Genomic DNA, 25,270 nt, shown 5'->3' with positions numbered 1-25,270 from the left:
GGTATTAAAAATGAACCTGAGACAAAAGTTGTACTCACCTGGGGCTTCCTCCAGCCCCCTTGAGGCTGCTCGCCCCTCGCAGTCCCTCCAGGCCCTCCTGCCCCCCCCCCCCCCCCGGCGGCCCAGTACTCTGTCCGAGCTGCGTTTGGTCGCCCATGTGTGGCCTAGCAGCGCACTCCCCGGTCATGCTCCCATGTCCAGGACCGTTCAGTAGTTACTGTGCAGACGCAGAACGCTTCCGGCTGTAGGAGAGCAAAAGGGGAACGAAATGCAACTCCGACAGAGTACCGACAGAAGCGGCCTGGAGAGACAGCAAATCACCAAGCGGCCTCAAGGGGGCTGGAAGAAATCCTAGGTGAGTATTAAACCTGAGGTGACTTTTGTCTCAGGTGCACTGTAAGTAGGTCCCACCCCACCAGAATAGGTAGCTGGATGTGCCTTCAGTGTAGGTATACAATCGTGAAGGAATTAACCAGGTCTTGACCTGGATTTTAGCAATTTATTGTATCATAGCCATAGTAAAGCACGCACAACGTTTCGGCACGCAGGTCTTTGTGTTGACTCCCCCAACTTGCATCATTATATCACATACAAATAAACAAACACATCCCCCACACAACTAGGGGCGAGCACAGTTTAAAACCTCCCTGGCGTTATGATTATTTCCAGATTTAGGGTCTAAAAGCCGTGCAATTTTTTCACAAGCTTTTAGACCCTAAAAAACTAGAGAGAAAAAACATACCACAGAGAGATCTGCAGCAGCTCCAGCATAAAACTCACTCAGGCACTGGATTACCGATCTGAGCTGCGGATTTCCATCCTGAGCCTGACTCGGGATTACCGTTACGGAGGTTAAAGCAGAAGCACCTTAAATTTCGAGCCCGGATAATGAATACAATCATGAGAAACCTTTTAAATTAAAGTCCTCGTTTTACCCATTTTGGATGTTTTCAACTTACGGTATCTATTTAAAGAGAACCAGAGACGAAGCATCCTCATGTATTTTACCATTATAGATCAGTGGGAACATTAGAGAAAACACCTACCCTGCTCTCTGTTTCATCCTTCACTGCTCAGCCTGCTTCTAATCAGCCCTGATAATCCCCGACTGAGCATTCAGTCTTTGTTCTGTTTTGCTTTGTTCAGGAATCTTTATAGCTGAGTCTGTCTTCTGTGCTGTCTTTTCAAGCCCAAGCCTGCCCCCTTGTGGCTCTGCTCCGGAATCATTATAGCAAAGCCAGACTGAATGCTCAGTCAGGGATTTTATCAGGGCCGATAAGAAGCAATCTGAACAGTAAATAATGAAACAGAGAGCAGGGTAGGTGTTTTCTCCAATGTCCCCACTGATATACTGTATATGGTAAAATACATGAGGATGCTTTGACTCTGGTTCACTTTAAGTAGACCTGAGATGAATGGGAGAAAATGATTCTTACTTGATGCAGAATGCTGTAAAAACAACAGTGCTCCACATCAGGTAATAGAAATTACGGCTATAGCGGCGCTCAGTGAGTAATTTGGGCACTGTCAAAAGATGGAGCACAGATTACTATAAGAACACTGTAATTCGGCCCCACTACCCATAGTGGCCTGGAGGGGGAATAGTAATTAGCCCTGATGCTTCTTCCAGCCCCCAGTAGTCCTTCTACTTCCTTGATGCCCTTCCAGTCCCCTCCATTGCAGCGCTGTGAAGTCCGCCATCCAGCTGGTTTGCAGGTTCCTGTGCATGCGCTTTTCTGGACTGCGCAACTAGAGTTACAGTCTCAAAGAGACACTGAAGTGAAAATAAACTTATGATATGATTTTTATGTGTAGTACGGCTAAGAAATAAAACATTTCAGTACCCCCTGATGGAGGGAGATGGATCTAGTGACGTCCCCCTGACGACAGTACACAACGGGAAAGCACGGGAAGTCAAGCTTTCGCGGTACTTGGTACTGAGCCATTGCGGATCTTAAAGATCGGATCCGCACACAGTTGTTATTGACGCATCGCTAAATGCCGTTCGCATGATCGTGCACCTGTACCCATGTCTTGAGATCGCTGAAACGATTGCTCGTTGATCAAACAAATCTCTGAAAATCACGTAGCGGGTACGGGCCTTAACCACTTGAGGACCACAGTGGTAAACCCCCCTAAAGACCAGGCCAGTGTTAACTAAAATGGCCACTGCAGCTTTAAGGCCTTGCTGCAGGGCCGCACAACACAGCACACGAGTGATGCCCTCCCCTTACCCCCCACCAACAGAGCTCTCTGAAGGTGGGGTCTGATCGCCCCCCGGGTGTTTTTATATATATATATATATATATATATATATATATATATATTTATTTGTGTCTTTTTTTAAACAAAATGTACATTTTTTTTCTTATTCCCATCCCTCCCTCCCTGCAGCCATCCAATCACGCGATCGGCTGTCATAGGCTTCAGCCTATGAGAGCCGATCACTCTCTTGTCCCCCAGGGGGACAGGCGTGTGACACGGCTGTCCCCAGTACAGTGCTGCTGCTGATCGCAGCACTGTACTATACGTTTAGACGGCGGTTTCGCTGTCTAACAGTCTCCCGAGCGGCAATCGCCCCACCCCCCCGAGCAGGAGATACGCGCGATCTCCTGCAAAACAGAGCCCCAGGACTTGAGGCCAATTGGCGTTAGGCGGTCCTGGGGCCGCGGCCACGCCCATTGGTGTTAGCCGGTCGGAAGGTAGTTAAAGTGTACCAGAGCTGAATATTTAAAAATATTTGACACATACCTGGGGCTTCCTCCAGCCCCATCCGCTCCGATCGCCATCCTCCGCTGCTCCTCAGCTTCGGGAACCGTGTCCTTGCACTTTTGTCAGCCGGAGCCAGTCTAACGTAAGAGAAGTGCGCAGTTTGAGTATATCTCCAGCAGCCACTGAAGAGATACATAGAGGGCGCACTTCTCCTGTGTAGCTGGCCGTGACTGACGTCAGTGACGGGTCCTGGTTCCCGAAGCTGTAATCATCGGAGGATAGCGGCATGGGATCGATCGAAACGGATGGGGCTGGAGGAAGCCCCAGGTATGTGTCAAATCTTTTCAATTATTCAGCTCTGAGTCCCTTTAAGACACAGCCTGTAACAAGTTTGAAGAACTGCTGATCTGACTTGATAAGAGAAAAATTTAGCGGCCAGCTACTTAACTATGGCTTCTTCCAGCCCCCTGAAGTCTTCCTGGTTTCGCTGTCATTCAGCGCTGCTCCATCCCCCCCCCATGTCCATTTTCCGTAAGCAGGCAAGTCACTAGCCACTACACATGTGTGGCACTGGCCACGCCCTTCCTCAATCGCGCATGCAGCGTTCAGAGGGGGACAGCGGAGGAGCAGAGCGGAATGACGCAGAGTGACCGGGAAGACTTCAGGGGGGTGGAAGACACCCTAGGTAAGTAACTGGCCGCTATACTTTTTTGCAAGGTCTGTTTCACACAGGTGGATGAAGACAGGGAATTCAATTCACCGCCTGTCAGCATATCCTATTGCGCTTGCTGGTGCTTGGCATGGGTGTTGGAGAGGTGCCGCTCCGTATCAGTCCAGAGCCAGAGTTGTACTTTTTACCACCCAAGGCCCACAATTACCAGCTACCCCCAGGCGGATAGCATTTTAACCCCCCACCACCACCCACCCACCCACCAACCAACACAGCAGGGATTAGATTGCAGGCTCCTCTGAGGACGGTTAGTGATATGATATTAGGGGTTACATTGTAAGCTCCTTGGTGAGAGACGGGCAGCTCAGAGATCACTGTAAGGGCTGTTCACTGCCCTTTCATCCCCCGAGTGCCAGATCCAGCTGTTGGTAGCTGCCCAGTGCAAACTCTGTGTAATAGGATTAATGTTCAGCAGGCTAACTGCTATTGCCCTTCAACCCGGCCCTTGCTTTCCTGGTACCCTAGGCCATGACCTTTGTGGCTTTGCCTGAAATCGGGACATGCATCAGTCACATCTGAGCACAGCCACAGCCTTACTCAGAGTGTGCAGTTCAGCCTCCCTTGTGAAAAAGCCCTTATGATTTGTGTATGACCAGAAGATCGGCGGAGGCTTCCTTTAACTTTTGTGTTGTCTTTGCAGATGATGACTTTAGAAACCAAATCTTCATCAACAATCTTTCAACAGATACAACTAAAGTAAGTTGAGACCCCTCCATACAGGAGAACATACCGGTACTGCAGACTGCAGTTAAAGGATACCCGAAGTGACATGATGAGATAGACATGTGTATGTACAGTGCCTAGCACACAAATAACTATGCTATGTTCCTATTTTTCTTTCTCTGCCTAAAAGAGTTACATATCAGGTATGTAAGTGGCTGACTCAGTCCTGACTCAGACAGGAAGTGACTACAGTGTGACCCTCACTGATAAGAAATTCCAACTATAAAACACTTTCCTAGCATAAATTGGCTCCTGAGAGCAAGAAAGCGATAAAAAGGGGAATTTCTTATCGGTGAGGGTCACACTGTAGTCACTTCCTGTCTGAGTCAAGACTGAGTCAGCCAGTTACATACCTGATATTTAACTCTTTCAGGCAGAGAAAGAAAAAAAAGGAACACAGCATAGGTATTTGTGTGCTAGGCACTGTACATACCCATGTCTATCTCATCATGTCACTTCGACTATCCTTTAACCCTTTAGCAGCCAAATAAATTAAAACTTTATTTGGCTGAAGGGCCCAACTTTTCCTTCCACTGGGGAAGTGTTCCTCCCCCAGCCTGGCAGGGTATGCAGAGGGGGCGGTAGGGAGCTCTCATACATACCTGCTTCGACGGCGGGATTGACTTCTTCCTCCACCGCCGCAGCTGCGACATACTCCCGACATGTCTTCTCGGTTACATTCACATAAATGACGTGATCGGGATCCCGGAGAGCGTGTCAGCGGTACAGCGCCACCCGGTGGTGGAAGAGAGGTGATGGAAGAGTCTCTTCCATCGCTTCCATCACCCCTCTTGCACTACTGGGTGGCGCTCTAACGGTGACATGCTCTCCTGGATCCCGACGTCATGTCATGTGATTGGGACCCAAGAAGACCTGCCGGAAGGTTAGAGCTGCCGGTGGAAGAAGAGAAGCCACCTGGAACAGGTAACTAAGGCTAAATGCACACATTGTCTTACTACCGAAATGTCTGTACAGGTAACTATTGTATGTCACACGTTGCCATGACAGGCTTGACCTTAATTGTACATAATAAAGTTAATTAAAACCTCACCCTGAACAGCAGTATATTTCCAGTGATCTGCTTTCAAGGATTTACTGAATATATAATTGATATCCTAGACACCAGTCCAATACCTGTGACTGCAATCTGTGTGTACAGCTGGTAATCAGGTAAGTATTGCTGCAGGGGTCTTTGCTGATCCCCCCCACGATAGTATGTGCATCTATATCATGGGGTGTAGCTATCCCACAGAAGACTCACTACCAATCGGCTGTACCCGATGTGCAGTGTGGAGCTGGAGTCTAATAAAGAACCAATCAATATTGGAAAAATGGCCTGTTAGTGTATGGCCAAGTTAAAAATACATCACATACATATTCCCCATAGGGGAAATGAATACCTTCATAGAAGGTGCTGGGTCGGATTAATGTCACCCTGAGGTTGTGTGAGCAGTGCAGGTATAGATATAGATGCCCAGAAATGTGACGCAAAGACCCCTGCAGCAATACTTACCTGATTACCAGCTGTACACACAGATTGCAGTCACAGGTATTGGACTGGTGTCTAGGATATCAATTATATATTCAGTAAATCCTTGAAAGCAGATCACTTGAACTAAATGCACACATACCAGACACACTAGCGTTGGGGAGGTCTATGGGCCACATGAAAAAACGCATATTAAAAAGACGTGTTGAGTATGTGTGCGTTTTTAAAAACGCTGGTTTTGTTTCATAGTATTCAAAAATGCCTCAAAAACTCACATAATGAAAGTCAATGGGAACGCAATGGTATGCGTTTTCCATGCGTTTTATATGAGGGGTTTTCTTTTGTGATGTGTGACGTTTCCTGTTGTCTTCCTAGTTATTTGCATAAGCGGCGAGTACGGAGCTGCAAGGGAGATTTGTAGACAGCTGCCTGGAACGAGAAGAGTTTGTAACTCTGTACTCATTGCTAGAGGTCCATATTTTACTGCGGTCACATGACAGTCACATGACAGTGAAACCTGGACCTCTAGCGGTGAGTACAGAGCTGCAAGGGAGCACATCTAACTCGAGGATAAGCCTAAATAACTCAGTGTGGCCCACTTTACTTAACCTCCCTGGCGGTCTATTAAAACCGCCAGGGGGCAGCGCAGCACTTTTTTTTTAAAATCATGTAGCTAGCCTAGCGCTAGCTACATGACAGCCGCTGTGCAGCGGCATCCCCCCACCCTCTTCGATCGCCTCCGGCGATCAAGCCTGTCCGGAAATCCCGCTCTGAATGGGATTTCCATTAGGGCTTCCCCCGTCGCCATGGCTGGGACGTGAAGTCAATGGGAGTCCCGATCCACCCCTCAGCACTGCCTGGCACTGGTTAACCAGGCAGCGCATGGGGTCTGGGGGGGGGGGGGGCGGCGCGGCGGGTAGCTGCGAATCGGCGCGGAGCGGCAGCAATCGGGCAGTACACGCAGCTAGCAAAGTGCTAGCTGCGTGTACCAAAAAAACAAATTATGCAAATGGCCCCAGCAGGGCTTGAGAAATCCTCCTGCGCGGCTTACCGGTTAATGACATTAATAGAAGCATGAAGCTAATCTTCCCCCACCGACAACAGGTAACACCTGTGAAGACACAGATCAATCTAATCATAAGGTGTATGTTGTGCTGTATACACACCATTCAATTTTCCCGTCAGATCGACAGCTCGATCGATAATTCCCGGTATGGCCCATCTGCTTCTGATCGAGAAGGGGTTCGATTTTGTGCAGTACTGATCTCAAAATGAATCCCTTGATCTCGTTTGAAAGCAGATCGGACATGCTATTGATCGATTATTGATCGGTCCATCAATCTGCGTGTAATGTTTACAGTATTACATCACAGGAAACAACTCTAGTGACCCTCAGTGGTGAGAAGGAAACTGCATAATACACAGGAAAGGGGAAAAAACACAGCATGGCTCCTCCTGCCACCACTGTCCTTACTGTGTCTCCAGCAGACTTAAAGGGAACCTGAAGCGAGGAGTATATGGAGACTGCTTATTGTACAAACGGATCATCAGGGGGCGCTGTATGGCTGATATTGTGGTGAAATCCCTCCCACCAGAAACTCTGAGGACCATGGTCCTGGTGGTTTCCTGTCTGTGAACCTTGTTGCATTGTGGGAAATAGCTGTTTACAGCTGTTTCCAACTGCCAAAAAAGCAAGCAGCAGCTACATCACCTGCCAGCAGTAAAAATGTCACCATGTGATAAATGTCAGAATGTAAATCAGGGATTTAAAAGATTTTACAATGGGCAAACACTGACTAAATCATTTATACATAATTATTGTAAAAATGAAGCACTTTTTTTTTATTACATTTTTTTCACTGGAGTTCCTCTTTAATGTACCATCACGACCCTGTAGTGCCAGGAACAATTCAGGGCACAGCTCCCGCTGGACTTGGCAAAATAAAATGATTCTGATTTCCACTAAATTTTCTCTTTACCAAAAAACGTCCCGTGCAGACCAACCAAGCTCTCCATCATCTTCTCGCGGAAATGATGTCATCGCAACAGGTGTGCCACGCGTATCGGCTGCTTGTGCTTAACCCGGGAACTGCCTGTGTTTGGGGGGTAGCCTCTGCCCAAGCTGTCATACTTTTTCATTGATTTTCTCTTCTAGAACGACTTGAAAGAGCTGCTGAAAGACTTTGTATTGCGGAAAGTGTTCCTCTACCATCGGGAAAAACACAGGTGAGAGATTTCCAGCTGATTTGCACAGGCAGCCGCGTTTGTTTGCAGCGTGCTAACATTGCCGTCATCTACGTTGCAGCTTTGCTTTTGTGACACTGAGCAACGCGGACGACGTCCAGTTGGCGATAAGCAAGATCCATCATTTGAATCTCAAGGGGCAACAAATTTGTTGTTACAACAGCAATTCCCCAAAGCGTCCCGCCGGCAGCACTGGAATTGTCCAATCACACAGTCCCATTCAGGTAATGTGTTTTTAATTATGTGGGTCACCACAGACAAGTGTGTAAAAGCTCAAGTGGGGATGATATGTGTCCCCATCCTGATTTAAAGAGAACCAGAGATGAAGCACCCTCTTGTATTTTACCTTATAAATCAGTGGGAACATGAAAGTGAACACCTAATCTGCTCTTTGTTTCATTGTTCTCTGTTTAATTTGCTTGTTATCACCTCTGATAAAAATCCCCGACCTGAGCACTCAGTCTAGTTTTGCTACGGAATGATTATAGCTGAGTCTGTCTTCTCTGGTGTCTTTTCAAGCCCAAGCCTGCCCCCTTGTGGCTCTGCTATAATGACTCAGCTATAATGATTCCCGGCAAAGCCAGACTGAATGCTCAGTCCGGGATTCTTATCACAGCTGATAACAGACACTTTTAGCAGTGAGGATGAAACAGAGAGCATGGTAAGTGTTTTCTCTAATGTTCTTACTGATATATATGGTAAAATACACAAGGGTGCTTCGTCTCTGGTTCCCTTTAAAGGACACCTGAAGTGAGACGGATATCACCCACAAGGTGGCCATACACTGGTCGATTTGCCGTCAGATGGACCAACAGATAGATTCCTCTCTGATCGAATCTGATCAGAGAGGGATCGTATGGCTGCCTTTACTGCTAACAGATTGTGAATCGATTTCAGCATGAAACCGATCACAATCTGTGGAGCTGCCACCGCCCCCCCTGCATACATTACCTGCTCCGCCAGGCGCGAGTCCCCCGGTCTCCGCTGTCTCTTCTCCACTCTAGGCTCCAGGGCTGCAGCTTCACTTCACTTTCTGTCTGGGGAAGTTTAAAGAGTAGAGGGTGCTCTACTGTTTAAACTTCCTGTTGGGACAGGAAGAAGTGAAGCCTGCCGGAGCCCAACGGAGAAGGAGCAGCGGTGACAGCGGAGACTCGCACCGGCGGAGCAGGTAATGTATTGCCGCTAGCGTCGGCCGGACATTCGAACGCTGCTATCAACACACTCCCGACCCACCGGCGATCGAGCGAAATCTTCCGCACGGACGGTTCAACGGGAACGATCGATCTCGGACGGAAATCGATCGTTCAGTCAGTGTTTGCGCAACGATTTCACAGCAGATTCGATCACAGTGATCGAATCTGCTGTATATCGGCGGGAAAATCGTTAGGTGTATGGGCCCCTATACAAACGCCCCTGATGATCTATTTGAGGAAAGGTAAAGCTAGTGATTTATAAAATTGCTTTAAAGAGAGTCTGAAGCGAGAATAAATCTCGCTTCAGACCTCATAGATAGCAGGGGCATGTGTGCCCCTGCTAAACCGCCGCTATCGCGCGGCTTAACGGGAGTCCCTGATCCCCCAAATCCCCTCCGTAATGCGGGGGAGCGCTTCCTGGTTGGGGCAGGGCTAACCGCCGCAGCCCTGCCCCACGCACGTCTGTCAGCGCGTATCTCCGCCTCTCCCCCGCCCCTCTCAGTCTTCCTTCACTGAGAGGGGCGGGGGAGAGGCGGCGATGCGCACTGATAGACGCGACTGGAGGCAGGGCTGCAGCAGTTAGCCCTGCCTCCAGGAGAGACCAAGTCTGCGACCAAGTGTCGCAGTGGGGGGGTTGGGGGTGAAGGGACCCCCGTTTAGCGGCGCTAGCAGGGGCCCCCGTTTAGCGGCGGTTTAGCAGGGGCACACGTGCCCCTGCTAACTATGAGCTCTGAAGCGAGATTTATTCTCGCTTCAGAGTCTCTTTAACCACTTCACAACTGAGGGGTTTTACCCCTTCAGCATCCAAGCAATTTTCACCTTTCAGCTCCTTCCATTCATTTGCCAATAACTTTATCTCTACTTATCAGAATGAAATGTGTTAAATGTCTTTTTTTTATCACTAATTAGGCTTACTTTGGGTGGTACATTATGCCAAGAATTTTTTTATTTTAAATGTTTTTTAATGGAAAAATAAGAAAAAAATTGGAAAAAAATCCTTATTTTTCAGTTTTCGGCCATTATAATTTTTAAATAATGCATGCTACCGTAATTAAAATCCACGTAATTAATGTGCCCATATGTCCCGGTTAATACACCATTTAAATGATGTCCCTATCACAATGTCTGGTGCCAATATTTTATTAGGAAATAAAGATGCATTTTTTTTTCAGTTTTGCATCCATCATTAATAAAAAGCCCATAATTTATAAAGTAACAGTATTATACCGTCTTGACATACATATTAAAAAAGTTCAGTCCCTAAGAAAACTATTAATGCATTTTTTATAATTGTAAATTTATTTCATTGTATTTTTTTACAAAAAAAATAAATGTTGGTAACTATTGGGGAGTGTGGGAGGTAAGGGGTTAATTTAAAATGTAAAAACAGGTCTTTGCATTTAAAAAAAGTACTTTTAGATGTAGTTTTACTATTTGGCCAAAAGATGGCCTCAGTCTTTTTTTTTGTTATATGTCCTGTAAGCGAAATATGTATGCTTACAGGAAGTGTACTGAAGATGGGAAACTTTTATTTATTAGAATGATCGTGCAGCTTCTCATAAAAGGCGCCGATAATTGGTACGGGGACTTAGATCAATGATTAGGAATTGCTTTCTCATTCATTGATCTCCTGGCGGGCAGATGGCAACATGAACGAGTGCACAAATAAGCGGGAGCGCTTTCAGCAGTGGTAGCAGCGGGAGTACGTATATTTACTCCCCTGGGCGGTTAGATGAAGTCTGCAGGGGAGTAGATATACTGTACTGGAGCTGTGAAGTGGTTAAAAGCGCTTCTGCAATGTTGCTCTATGTGAGTGTTCTCACATGAGCGATGAGCTTTCTTTCCAATCACAAACGCAGCTCCATTTCCTGAGCGTTTGCGCTTCAAAGTACAGGGAAATCGCAAAGCGCTTTGAAAAGCGATTTCCCCAGCGCTTCCAAGAATAAATACATTGGGCTCGATTCACAAAGCGGTGATAACTCAGTTATCACGCCTAAAAGACTTTAGGCGTGATAACCTTTGCACTAGCAAAGTTATCACCGCTTTGTGCTCTAACTCGCGCGAAGCTACCGCGCGTACGCGCGAACGCGCGCGCGCAAAGTCCCATAGGGCTTAATGGGAGCTTCGCGGGAAGTGCCGGGTGATGCGCGCGCGACTTTTGCGCGCGGAAAATTCGCGCAAGTTTCTTCTTATCATGCCTAAACTGAGTTTAGGCGTGATAAAGGGGTTTTCACTCGCGTGCAAACACTTTGCACCGCTTTGTGAATCAGGCCCATTGTATTTATTCAGTTCCAGGTCAAAGAGTTCACTTCCCGAGTGTTGTCAGGAAGAAAAAACAGAAGCGCTTATCGAGGATTCCCCCGTCCTCCTGTGTCCCACGGCGGTCTCGCTGCAGCCCATGGAATGCACAGCTGACAATTTGTCAGGCTGTGCAATATTTACCTTTCCCTGTTCCGGCGGGGGCGCTGTTGCGGTTTTCCGCTCGGAGATAGGTGGAAATAATCGATCTCAGTCGGGTCCGCTTTACTGCGCAGGCGCAAGTAGAGCGGACCCGACTGGAATCGGCTATTCCCGAGCGTTGAGTCGATGCTGCGATGGAGCCGGGATGGTAAATATTTACATCCCCGCTGTTCGGGGAGCTGTATCCGGCGTGGGACACAGGAGGACAGGGTAAGCCTAGCATCCAGAGGCTTCCCCCTCCCGAGGTGAGTACCCCCAGGGGTGTTTTTTTATCAGTGCAGATCCTCTTTAATCCCCTTCCTATTGTGCTCCCTTCTTTTTAGCACCTTATAAAGGTGTTTATACCATTATAGTACTTCCCTGTGTGAAATGCACCTGGGAGTGGGTCGGGAGATGAGGGTATTATACTTACCTGTTCACACATTGCAGTGGCACTGTGCTTGTGTGACAGTTATATGACCATGGTGCCAATGTATAAAGGAGGAGACGGCAGTGCAGCAGTGTGAAAAAGAGTGTCAGACCACAGAACCAGTAACTATAATTCACGCCTGACTAGAGAAGTTCGAAGCTAAATAACTTGAAGAGAACCCGAGGCGGGGTTCTTACATCGCAATCCCCATACAGAGGCTAGGTCTGTCTATAGAGCCCAGCCTCTGTTGCTATGTAGCTTCCTCCAAAGCCCCCCTGCGCGCTGTGAGACCCCATTAATCACAGCCGCGCTGGCGACATGCAGCGTGTCGCAGCGCGCTGTGTTTACCTCACTAATGCCAGTCTCGCCGCTCCCCCGCTTTCCTGAATCGCTCCGATCCCTGCCCACGTCCCTTCCCTCCCCGCTGATTGGAGGGAAGGGACGCGGGCGGGGACCGGAGCGATTCAGGAGGCGGGGGAGAGCGGAGACTGACATTAGTGAGGTAAACACAGCCGCATAGCGCAGCTGTGTTTTATGGGGTCTCGCAGCGCGCAGGAGGGGCTTTGGGGGAAGCTAAATAGCAACAGATGCTGGGCTCTATAGGCAGACCCAGCCTCTGTATGGGGATTGCGATGTAAGAATCCCGCCTCGGGTTCTCTTTAAAGGATAACTGACCCGAGACAAAGCTACCTAAGGTAAGCACAGAGGTATGTTCCTGCTGGATCCACATACCCCTGTTCTTCTGTCCTCCCCCCACCGGTCCCTATAATAACTCCTTGAAAAATCTGACTTTTAACTAAAGTCAAATGTTCAGACAGGAATAGGCAGGCTTGCTGGGTTGTTCTCTCCTACCCCCCTCCCATTTCCTCTCCCCCACACCATCCCCTTAAAGGAACACTATCAAAGTTTTACTTTTTTCCTAAACACCTTTAATAGGCAGATGGGACAGTGGTGTCGGGTGTGCAGTGGATGTGTAATGCTAGGTACACACAATGCAATTTTATGGCAGATTTACCTGCCAGATCGATTTTTTTCCAACATGTTCGATTTGAATTTCGATCAATTTTCCAAATGTTTTCTGTTCACTTTTATGGAAATCGATCGGAAAATCGATTGAAATTCAAATTGGACATGTTGAAAAAAAAGCGATCTGGCAGGTAGATGTGCCAGAAAATTGTGTCGTGTGTACCTAGCATAAGACGCTCTCGCCCTCCCTCTGAATTGTCCTGCTTGGATAAACAATGCATGCTATGCTGACAGGAGACTGATTCAATGATCTGCCCGCCCACAAGACTCCTGTCAGCATAGCGTGCATTGTTACACATACAATTCATTATACGTTTTTTTTTTTCGCTTCACGTGTCAAGTTAATGTACTTCTACTGCTGTCATGTTCCACTCTACACTTTGTAAATACTCTAGATCAGGGGTGTTAAGCTTACAAAGTGGCCGAAATTGTACACTGGGACTTAGTCATGGGCCAACCTCAATGTCTACTGGCCACCTTCCTCCCTTGTAAAGTTCCCTGGTGTCTAATGGCCCCCCTCCAACCCCTATACAGTTCCCTGGTGTCTAGTGGTCCTCCCTACCTATACAGTTCCCTGGTGTCTAGTGGCCTCAACCTCTCTTATACAGTTCCCTGGTGTCTAGTCGTCCTCCCTCCCCTATACAGTTTCCTGGTGTCTAGTGGTCCTTCCTCCCCTATACAGTTCCCTGGCGACTAGTGCCTCCTCCCTCCCCTATACAGTTCCCTGGTGTCTAGAGGCCTCAACCTCTCTTATACAGTTCCCTGGTGTCTAGTGGCCCCACCCTCCCCTATACAGTTCCCTGATGTCTAGTGTTTACCCTCACCTCCCCCATATGGCTTCCTTGCTTTTCTAAGGCTTCACCTCCAATATAGCTTCCCTGGTGGTCTACAGTGGGCCAAACATAATGCAAAGTGAGGAACCCACTTGAGGGCCAAATTTAATGGCTCTGAGGGCCAGATTTGGCCCATGGGCCGGAGTTTGACGTGCGTGCTCTAGATAAAACTTTATCAAAGACTTTGTCACTTTATGATTTCAGGCCTGGAAAGAATTACCAGACATGGAGCCACGCAATAAAGAAAATGCAAAAGGCTGCGTTGGTAAGATGAACATGTATATTTAGTCTTGTTTGTAGAGAAGGTTGCAGGTCATGCCTTGTACATTTAGGCTACTTACACACCAGGACGTTGCGTTTAGGGGACGTTATAGGGCACATGACGTGCCCCTAACGCAACGCCTGGTGGTGTTGGAGCAGGACGCTACCAAGAGCCGCGTTACAAGCAGCTCTTGGTGCGCCTGCTCTGTCGGAGGCACTGCGGAGACCACGTGAGCGGAGCTCTCCGCATCACGTGGTCCCGCCAGCCAATCAGTGGCCGCTCCAAAGAGTAAACACTGCAAGTGCAGTGAATACCAAGTAGCCGTGTGCCTGGCTACGTAGCGGCCTCTCCCCGCCTCCTCTCCGCCCCTAAAATAAAAAAAAAAAATTCACCCATACTGAGCATGTGCAAACAGTACTGCATGCAGTACGTTGTCTTGACGTGAAGCGTTACTGTGTAACGCAATGTGGGCACTGTGAACAGCCCATTGATTTATCATTGCTGTGCGGTGGGGGTGCGTTACAGAATGCACTAACGTGCGCCTGTAACGTCCCACTGTGAAAGCAGCCTTAAAGAGGAACTCCAGTGAAAATAATGCAATAAAAAAGTGCTTCATTTTTACAATAATTATGTATAAATGATTTAGTCAGTGTTTGCTCATTGTAAAATCTTTCCTCTCCCCGATTTACATTCTGACATTTATTACATGGTGACATTTTTACTGTGGGCAGGTTATGTAGCTGCTCCCAGCAGTTTTGGCTGTTAGAGACAGCTGTAAACAGCTAATTCCTGTCTGTGAACCTTGTTATATTGTAACAAACTGCCAAAAGTACCGCGGTCCTCAGAGCTTCTTGTGGGAGGGGTTTCAGCACAAAATCACCCATACAGCGCCCCCTGATGGTCTGTTTGTGAGAAGCAATATATTTCTCATGTAAAGGGGGTATCGGCTACTGATTGGGATAAAATTCAATTCTTGGTTGGAGTTTCTCTTTAACCACTTCAGCCGTTTTCACTTTATGCATCCGAGCAATGTTCACCTCCCATTCATTAGCCTATAACTTTATCACTACTTATCACAATGAACTGATCTATATCTTGTTTTTTCCGCCACCAATTAAACTTTCTTTGGGTGGTACATTTTGCTAAGAGCCACTTTACTGTAAATGCATTTTAACAGGAAGAATAAGAAAAAAATTGAAATTCATTATTTCTCAGTTTTCAGCCATTATAGTTTTAAAATAATACATGCCTCCATAATTAAAACTCACGTATTGTATTTGCCCATATGTCCCGGTTATTACACCGTTAAAATTATGTCCCTATCACAATGTATGGCAACAATATTTTATTTGGAAATAAAGGTGCATTTTTTCCGTTTTGCATCTATCACTATTTACAAGTTTAAAATAAAAAAAAATATAGAAGTATTTCATCTTTACATTGATATTTAAAAAGTTTAGACCCTTAGGTAAATATTTACATGTTTTTTTTTATTGTAATGTTTTTTTTTATTTTTTATATTAAACATTTTATTTGAGTATTTTTTGGGAGGGTGGGATGTAAACATTTTTTGGCCACAAGATGGCGGCCATGAGTTTGTTTACCAAACACACAATTGGAGAAACTCACTCCCAAACAGTTCTCTGCTGCTTTATAAAGCCTGCAGGCTGCTTATAAGCCAATGAGAAATGCACACATATAATACACCTAGCTTGCAGTGATTAATCAAGCAGAAGCTGAACAAGTCAGCCAGTCAGTTGGAGAGGGCTTCAGTTGCATATAGACAATGGCTATATGACCAGCAGGGGGCACCAGCGTGCAGGATATTTCCTCTCATCTGCCCCCCTCCTAACTAAACTGCATGGGATACTACAATAAAATTAAAAACAATGGTGCATGAGCCAGCCTGGGGCCCCGGGAACTCTCACTGCCCGGGGCCCCAGAACCAGCATCTAACACCATATGTGAGTCCAGCCAAAACCTTGGAGCTGCCACCTCCAAGGCCTGTCTCCCACTGCTCTAAAACTTACCAAACACACAATTGGAGAAACTCACTCCCAAACAGTTCTCTGCTGCTTTATAAAGCCTGCAGGCTGCTTATAAGCCAATGAGAAATGCACACATATAATACACCTAGCTTGCAGTGATTAATCAAGCAGAAGCTGAACAAGTCAGCCAGTCAGTTGGAGAGGGCTTCAGTTGCATATAGACAATAGCTATATGACCAGCAGGGGGCACCAGCGTGCAGGATATTCCCTCTCATCTGCCCCCCTCCTAACTAAACTGCATGGGATACTACAATAAAATTAAAAACAATGGAGCATGAGCCAGCCTGGGGCCCCGGGAACTCTCACTGCACATGCACCATTGTTTTTAATTTTATTGTAGTATCCCATGCAGTTTAGTTAGGAGGGGGGCAGATGAGAGGGAATATCCTGCACGCTGGTGCCCCCTGCTGGTCATATAGCCATTGTCTATATGCAACTGAAGCCCTCTCCAACTGACTGGCTGACTTGTTCAGCTTCTGCTTGATTAATCACTGCAAGCTAGGTGTATTATATGTGTGCATTTCTCATTGGCTTATAAGCAGCCTGCAGGCTTTATAAAGCAGCAGAGAACTGTTTGGGAGTGAGTTTCTCCAATTGTGTGTTTGGTAAGTTTTAGAGCAGTGGGAGACAGGCCTTGGAGGTGGCAGCTCCAAGGTTTTGGCTGCACTCACATATGGTGTTAGATGCCGGTTCTGGGGCCCGGGCAGTGAGAGTTCCCGGGGCCCCAGACTGGCTCATGCACCATTGTTTTTAATTTTATGGCCATGAGTTTGTTTACATGGCGTCACTCTAAGCATAACATACGCTTAGAGGGACGCATGGGGGACGCAACAGCCAGAAAAAGCGCAGCTTCCGAGAGAAGCTGTCGCTTTTTCTGCGGGGGAGAGGAATCAGTGATCGGGCACCATAGCCCGATTCACTGATTCGTGGGCTAACGATCCACGTCCGGGAGCGCGCGTTCGGCCGCGGGAGCGCGCGGACGTGCACATGGCCTCCTGGGCGTAGCTAGTACGTCCAGGAGGCCAAAGTAGTTAAAAGTATAACAAGTGATGACAAACAGGAGTTGACAGTGTATACATGATCCCCAATGGAGCCGATGAAAGAACACTGTTTCAGTTATTGCTCTACATGTCATCAGGTCCAGAATTATAATACTGAGTTCAGGTTGTACTTGTAGAATAATAAAATAAGTGGGTAAGTGTAAATGCAGTAAATTATTTAGGATACCCACTTTTACAGTAGTTTTCCTGGTTTAAGCACTTGAAAGACTTCCTATACCTATGTCTATATATTCTATACTAGCCGACCCGCGTCGTAGCGTACGCCGCATCTATCTATCTAATAGAGTACGTGCCTCAACCTTGAGGCCTGGAACCCACTAGAGCGATTTTTGAGCGTTTAGGGAGCGTAAGAAATCCCTAGCGATTTCCCTAAACGCTCTGCCAATGTAAATGGTTGGTGCAAATTCCACTGAAGCGATTGCGATTAGCAAAATCGCAAACGCAAGACATGCAGCATTTTGTTAGCGTTTGCGCTTCAATGTAAAGTATATAATCGCTGGCGTAATCGCTCATCAAAACTTGCAGGGAGCGACTTTGCTAGCGTTTTAAAGTTAATGTACACTGTAACAAAATTAAAAATAATTGAAAGGACCAATCAGACTTTAAAACGCTAATCGCTACACAACCGCTGGCAAATTGATACACTTTCTAAAATCGCTCCCTAAAACGCTCTTGAAATCGCTTAACAAACTGCTCATACAAAACGCTAGCGATTGCATTTTGCAGTGGGTTCCAGGCCTGAAGCAAGAAGAAGAAGTAGGCTTTCCATGAGGAAATGTATGCGTGCTCAAACACCAAGTTTAACCCTAGCAAGTCTGGCTTTGCAAATCTGGCCTAATTGGCTATTCATGAGGCAATGCTCATGCAAATATGCATTTGCTTTCGCATGCCAAACTATGCAGGGTCAAAAAACCAATACTGCAAAGCGGTTGTCCTGCAGGAATTAGTTCATGCTACATTAGCACTATCCAGGAGCGCCATGGGTAGGCTTCCCAATGCCCCTATACAACCGGGGCGGGGACCGCGGGGTCCCAGGCTCTCTCACTGCCTGGGAACCAGAGCTGCACCCTGGAAGGGGAAGCTGGGTGGCGCAGGCGACCCCCCCCAAGTGTGGCCAGTGCTGGGAAGAGCCGCACGCACCCTTCTCCCAATATTAAAAACAGGCACTTACCTTAACGTCCATTGCGTTCTGCTACATGCGCATTAACTTGGGGGCACCACATGAGAAAGGAGTGAAGCATGGGTTACCCCGAGCTTTAGAGCTCAGGGCTGGCTCACATACAGCACTCCAGAGGGGGGGGCGGACAGGCGCAGACAACTCACTCCAGGGCTCACACCACCAAAGCAAGCCATCCACCACCTGCCTCCAAAGGATACAACTGCAAAAAATGCTTTCCATGAGAAAATGAATGCGCATGTAGCAGAACGCAATGGACGTTAAGGTAAGTGCCTGTTTTTAATATTGGGAGGTGGGTGCGGAATGGTTCTCCCCGGCGCTGGCCACGCTTAGGGGGGTCGGCTGCGCCACCCAGCCTCCCCCACCGGGGTGCCGCTGTGGTTCCCAGGCAGCGAGAGAGCCCCGGTCCCCCCGGTTGTATAAAAAGGGGGCATTGGGAAGCCTCCCGTGGCGCTCCTGGATAGTGCTAATGTAGCATGAACTAATTCCCGCAGGGAGACCGCTTTGCAGTATTGGTTTTTTGACCCTGCATAGTTTGGCATGCGAAAGCAAATGCATATTTGCATGAGCATTGCCTCATGAATAGCCAATTAGGCCAGATTTGCAAAGCCAGACTTGCTAGGGTTAAACTTGAGGCTCATACACACATCAGACCATAGTCTTTGGAAAATGAAAGATCAGAGACCAATTTTACCCCCTTCCATGTAGTATGAGAGCCATACCTACACAGTCTATTCTATGGAGCTGAACTCCCCATCAGACAGAAATCTTTGCAAGATGCTGCACACAAAGATTCTGTAGACATTCAAAAGATCAGTATCTGCAAAAGATCTGTTCCTGCAAAAGATCTGTTCCTGCACAATGCATTCATAGTCTATGAGATCTGCAGATCATCATACACACCTTGTTTAACAGACATTCATCTGCAGATCAACTCCCCCACGATGGATTTTCATATCTGCAGATGATTGTCTGATCTGCAGATGAATGTCAGTTAAACAAGGTGTGTATGATGATCTGCAGATCTCATAGACTGTGAATGCAATTTGCAGGAATGGATCTTTGGCAGGAACAGATCTTTTGCAGATACTGATCTTTTGTGTCTGTACAGCATCTGTGTGTGCAGCATCTTGCAAAGATTTTTTTCTGATGGGGAGTTCAGCTCCATAGAAAAGGCTGTGAAGGTATGGCTCTCATACTACATGGAAGGGGGTAAAATTGGTCTGTGATCTGTCATTTTCCAAAGACTATAGTCTGATGTGTGTATGTGGCCTTGGTGTGTGAGCACGCATACATTTTCTCATGGAAAGTACTTCTTCTTGCTTGAAGGTTGAGGCACTAAAGGCTCATACATACATCAGACTATAGTCTTTGGAAAATGAAAGATCACAGACCAATCTTACCACCCTTCATGTAGTATGAGAGCCATACTCTACACAGTCCATTCTATGGAGCTGAACTCCACATCAGAAAAAAATCTTTGCAAGATGCTGCACACACAGATGCTGTACAGACACAAAAGATCAGTATCTGCAAAAGATCTGTTCCTGCCAAAAATCCATTCCTGCAAATTGCAATGATAGTCTATGAGATCTGCAGATCAGCAAACACACATGATTTAACTGACATTCATCTGCAGATCGAGCAATCATCCGTAGATCTGAAAATCCATCCTGGTGGATCTGATCTGCAGATGAATGTCAGTTAAATCATGTGTGTATGCTGATCTGCAGATCTCATAGACTATCATTGCAATTTGCAGGAATGGATTTTTGGCAGGAACAGATCTTTTGCAGATACTGATCTTTTGTGTCTGTGCAGCATCTGTGTGTGCAGCATCTTGCAAAGATTTTTTTCTGATGTGGAGTTCAGCTCCATAGAAAAGACTGTGTAGGTATGGCTCTCATACTACATGAAGGGTGGTAAGATTGGTCTGTGATCTTTCATTTTCCAAAGACTATAGTCTGATGTGTGTATGCACCTTTACTCTATTATATATAGAGATACTGCTGTATACTGGTGTGTTGCACCGCCTTCCCAGTGATGCTTAAGGTGGGTACACACGTCAGATAAAAGTCTTTGGAAAATGAAAGATCACAGACCAATTTTACCCCCGTCCATGTAGTATGAGAGCCATACTCTACACAGTCTATTCTATGGAGCTGAACTCCCCATCAGATAAAAATCTTGCAAGATGCTGCATACAAAGACCGCTGTACACATGCAACAGATCAGTATCTGCAAAAGATCTGTTCCTGCAAAAGATCCATTCCTGCAAAATGCATTCATAGTCTATGATATCTGCAGATCTCATACACACCTTGTTTAACGGACAATTATCTGTAGATCAGATCCACCAGGTTGGATCTTCAGATCGGCAGATAATTGTCTGATCTGCAGATGAATGTCCATTAAACAAGGTGTGTATGGGATCTGCAGATGTCATAGACTATGAATGCATTTTAGCCTAGCTTTGTTGAATTGAAACCAAAGGATGGTTTTAACTGTTTTAAAGGGGCCCTATAGCGAAAATTATGCTGTTCCATTATCCCCACATCATTTATTTAATATGGACAGCATAACTTTCACGATAGAGTTTGTGTTAAAAAAACAAAAAACCTTTAGGCTGCATTTCCACTTGTGCGGTGCGGAATCGCTGGGAAATTTCCGCAGACGAAATCGCATGCGGGTGCGATTTTGCATGCGTTTTTTCCTGCGATTTCGCATGCGATTTCGCATAGGGTAGTAGGTGGGCGATTTTAAAGAGGAACTCCAGTGAAAATAATGTAGTAAAAAAAGTGCTTCATTTTTACAATAATTATGTATACATGATTTAGTCAGAGTTTGCTCACTGTAAAATCTTTCCTCTCCCAGATTCACATTCTGACTTGTATTACATGGTGACATTGTTACTGTGGGCAGATTATGGAGCTGTTTCTAGCTGGTCTGGCTTTAACAGACAGCTATTTCCTGTCTGAACATTGTTACATTGTGACAGTTTGCCCAGAGTACCGTACGGTACCAGAGCCTCTTGTGGGAGGGGTTTCAGCACAAAATCAGTCATACAGCGCCCCCTGATGGTCTGTTTGTTAAAATCATTATTTTTCTCATGTAAAAGTGGGTATCAGCTACTGATTGGGATAAAGTTCAATTCTTGGTCGGAGTTTCTCTTTAACCATGTCACTGCCTGTGTAAATTAACATTACCTCCTATGCGAAATCGTTTGCTGTGATTTCCCGGCGATTCCGCACCGCACAAGTGGAAATGCAGCCTTAGATACATTGTATGCGATTTTCTTAGCGGTGTGCGGGGAGCGAATTCTGACGGCTCTGCCGTGCAGATTTTCCCCGCACACAAAAACGCAACGCACAAGTGGAAACAGGCCCATCCACTTGTATTGGCTGTGCGAATCCGCATGCGGATTCGCTATAGTGGAAACGAGCCCTAAAACACATCTTAGGCCCAGTGCACACCGAGCGGTTTTTGGAGCGATCCGCCGGCTGCTTCCGCCTATAAAAACGCTTGTCTAATGTATTGCAATGGGATGGTGCACACCGGCGGTTTGCGGTTTTTGCCAAGCCGCAAACGCGCCTCCTGCTGCGCGTTTGCGGTTTTCGGAAGCGTTTCGTCCTCAATGTAAAGTATAGGAAAAACGCAAACCGCTCTGAAAAACGCTAGTTCAGAGCGGTTTGCCAGGCATTTTTGTTACAGTAGCTGTTCAGTAACAGCTTTTACTGTAACAATATGTGTAATCTGCTACACAAAAACGCACCCAAAACCGCTAGGTATGTTTAGAAAACCTCTCTATACATACCTAGAATCGCTCTAAAATCAGCTCCCAAAACCGCTAGCGTATTGCGGATCTGCTATCGGTTTTGGTGTGCACTGGGCCTTAACCTCCCTACACATCTGAGTTGCTTCTTTAGTGATAAGAATCCGACAGACTGGCTCTCTGCTAAACTGCTGCTGACACTCAACAGCTGATGTACAACATGGGCAGCTCAGATGCTACAGACAGAGCCATGCTAAGTAGTGCTACGTACACACATGCGACAACGATCGTTCGTTGAGAACGACGAACGAACTTTTAATTGATGAAAGAACGACCTAAGTAAAGTTAGTTTTAAAAGGTGTGTAACGATCTGATCGTTAGAACGAACGTTACATCACGTAAAGCAACTATTGCGCCTGCGCATAAAAATGAGAAGTTTCAGGGAGAGATAGTGAAATGCGCATGTCAAGCCTAGTACGAACGACCGTTTCCAACGATGTACTACTTTTACAAACGATCGTCGTTGGTTAAAATCCGCCGAGACAGAACTTTCTTTTGTAGCGATTTGGCTCGTTCGTCGTTTGCCTTAATAGTCGGTGGTTCGTTTTTTGTAACGATCGTCGTTGGTAAAGATCGGGGAACGATCGTTACAAACGACTATAGTCGCATGTGTGTACGCACCTTAACTGGCCAAGTAAATAAACAGGCTGCTAATTAGTTACTTTACTTAGCAGCTTATTTATTTACTTAGCTAGTAACATAGCACAGCTCTGTCTGTAGTCTGAGCTGCCAGAGTTTTAAATCAGCTGAAGAGTATCAGCAGCAGTTAAGCAGAGAGCAAGTCCTTCGGATTCTTATCGCTAATAACGCAGCTCAGATTTGTAGGGTGGTAGAGATGTGTTTCACGCTTTTTTTTAACACAAACTCCATGGTGAAAGCTATGCTGTCCGTATTAAATAAATGATGTGGGGATAATGGAACGGCATCATTTTCGCTATAGTGCCCCTTTAACTGTTATAGATTTTTGGAATATGATGCAGCGGATCTAGTGTAATTGTTACAGTGAAGAAAATAATTATTTGACCCCTCACTGATTTTGTAAGTTTGTCCAATGACAAAGAAATGAAAAGTCTCAGAACAGTATCATTTCAATGGTAGGTTTATTTTAACAGTGGCAGATAGCACATCAAAAGGAAAATCGAAAAAATAACCTTAAATAAAAGATAGCAACTGATTTGCATTTCATTGAGTGAAATACGTATTTGAACCCTCTAACAATAAAAGACTTAATACTTAGTGGAAAAACCCTTGTTTGCAAGCACAGAGGTCAAACGTTTCTTGTAATTGATGACCAAGTTTGCACACATTTTAGGAGGAATGTTGGTCTACTCCTCTTTGCAGATCATCTCTAAATCCCTAAGGTTTCGAGGCTGTCTCGATGGACGTATGTCTTTTTTCAACCAAAATAACTATGTAACTATGTAACTATGTAACATATGTAACTATGTCTCTGTGCAACTCTGAGCTTGAGCTCCCTCCATAGGTTTTCTATTGGATTAAGGTCCGGAGACTGACTAGGCCACTCCATGACCTTAATGTGCTTCTTCTTGAGTCACTCCTTTGTTGCCTTTGTTGTATGCTTTGGGTCATTGTCGTGCTGGAACACCCATCCACGACCCATTTTCAGTTTCCTGGCAGAGGGAAGGAGGTTGTCGTTCAGGATTTCACGATACATGGCTCCGTCCATTTTCCCGTTAATGCGATTAAGTTGTCCTGTGCCCTTAGCATAAAAACACCCCCAAATCAAAATGTTTCCACCCCCATGCTTGACGGTGGGGGCGGTGTTTTGGGGGTCATAGGCAGCATTTTTCTTCCTCCAAACACAGCGAGTTGAGTTAATGCCAAAGAGCTCTATTTTGGTCTCTTTAGACCACAGCACCTTCTCCCAGTCACTCACAGAATCATTCAGGGGTTCATTGGCAAACTTCAGACGGGCCTGCACATGTGCCTTCTTGAGCAGGGGGACCTTGCGAGCCCTGCAGGATTTAAATCCATTGCGGTGTAATGTGTTTCCAATGGTTTTCTTGGTGACTGTGGTCCCTGCTAATTTTAGGTCATTCACTAACTCCTCCCGTGTAGTTCTAGGATGCTTTTTCACCTTTCTCAGAACCATTGACACCCCACGAGGTGAGATCTTGCGTGGAGCCCCAGAGCGAGGTCGATTGATGGTCATTTTGTGCTCCTTCCATTTTCGAACAATCGCAACAACAGTTGTCACCTTCTCTCCCAGCTTCTTGCTAATGGTTTTGTAGCCCATTCCAGCCTTGTGCAGGTCTACAATTTTGTCTCTGACATCCTTGGACAGCTCTTTGGTCTTTCCCATGTTGGAGAGTTTGGAGTCTGCTTGATTGATTGATTCTGTGGACAGGTGTCTTTTATACAGGTGACTAGTTAAGACAGGTGTCCTTAACGAGGGTGACTAATTGAGTAGAAGTGTCTAACCACTCTGTGGGAGCCAGAACTCTTAATGGTTGGTAGGGGTTCAAAAACTTATTTCACTCAATGAAATGCAAATCAGTTGCTATCTTTTATTTAAGGTTATTTTTTCGATTTTCCTTTTGATGTGCTATCTGCCACTGTTAAAATAAACCTACCATTGAAATGATACTGTTCTGAGACTTTTCATTTTTTTGTCATTGGACAAACTTACAAAATCAGTGAGGGGTCAAATAATTATTTCCTCCACTGTACCTATGCTGTATGGGGGGAACTCATGCTCTTTGTTTTTGTGGCATCGATCTCTGGCAGAGTCGTTCATAATTAGGAAATCTAACAGGAAGATCGAGCAAGTGTATGGGCGCCTTTACATTATCAGAAGAGAAGCAATAATGAGAGCCTCCACATATGGACAGAATTAGATAACGCTTGCGTTGTCTTTGCAGATCTTTGCTACAGGAACCAGGTCTTTGTCACAAATCTGCCGAGAGATACGGACAAGGTAACTAAGCGAGATTCTCAACTGACGACGGATCGGGGAACCTCACAGTTATGTCTCCCGAGAAACCTGGTTCCCTGAACCGTCTTCCTGCCCGTGTGAACCTGCGACAGCGTAAACGAGATTTCAAGCAGTC

The 25,270-nt window shown here is 46.2% G+C and overlaps 1 protein-coding gene across 2 annotated transcripts in view; it reads left to right on the top strand.

Moving 5' to 3' along the window:
• Positions 1-25,270, top strand: part of TDRD10 (tudor domain containing 10) — a 109,506-nt gene that overhangs the window by 10,717 nt on the left and 73,519 nt on the right. For both annotated transcript variants that reach the window (XM_068252324.1, XM_068252322.1), the window contains exons 3-7: positions 4,083-4,138; positions 7,810-7,880; positions 7,960-8,122; positions 14,024-14,084; positions 25,082-25,137. In XM_068252324.1, coding sequence (XP_068108425.1) covers positions 4,083-4,138; positions 7,810-7,880; positions 7,960-8,122; positions 14,024-14,084; positions 25,082-25,137 — 407 coding nt within the window. The remainder of the gene's footprint in view (positions 1-4,082; positions 4,139-7,809; positions 7,881-7,959; positions 8,123-14,023; positions 14,085-25,081; positions 25,138-25,270) is intronic.

The sequence above is a fragment of the Hyperolius riggenbachi genome, chromosome 9, assembly GCF_040937935.1.
Source record: "Hyperolius riggenbachi isolate aHypRig1 chromosome 9, aHypRig1.pri, whole genome shotgun sequence".
In the NCBI taxonomy this organism is placed as follows: Eukaryota; Metazoa; Chordata; class Amphibia; order Anura; family Hyperoliidae; genus Hyperolius; species Hyperolius riggenbachi.
Note: the sequence above shows the minus strand (reverse complement) of the source record. Positions and strands in the feature narration are given on the sequence as shown.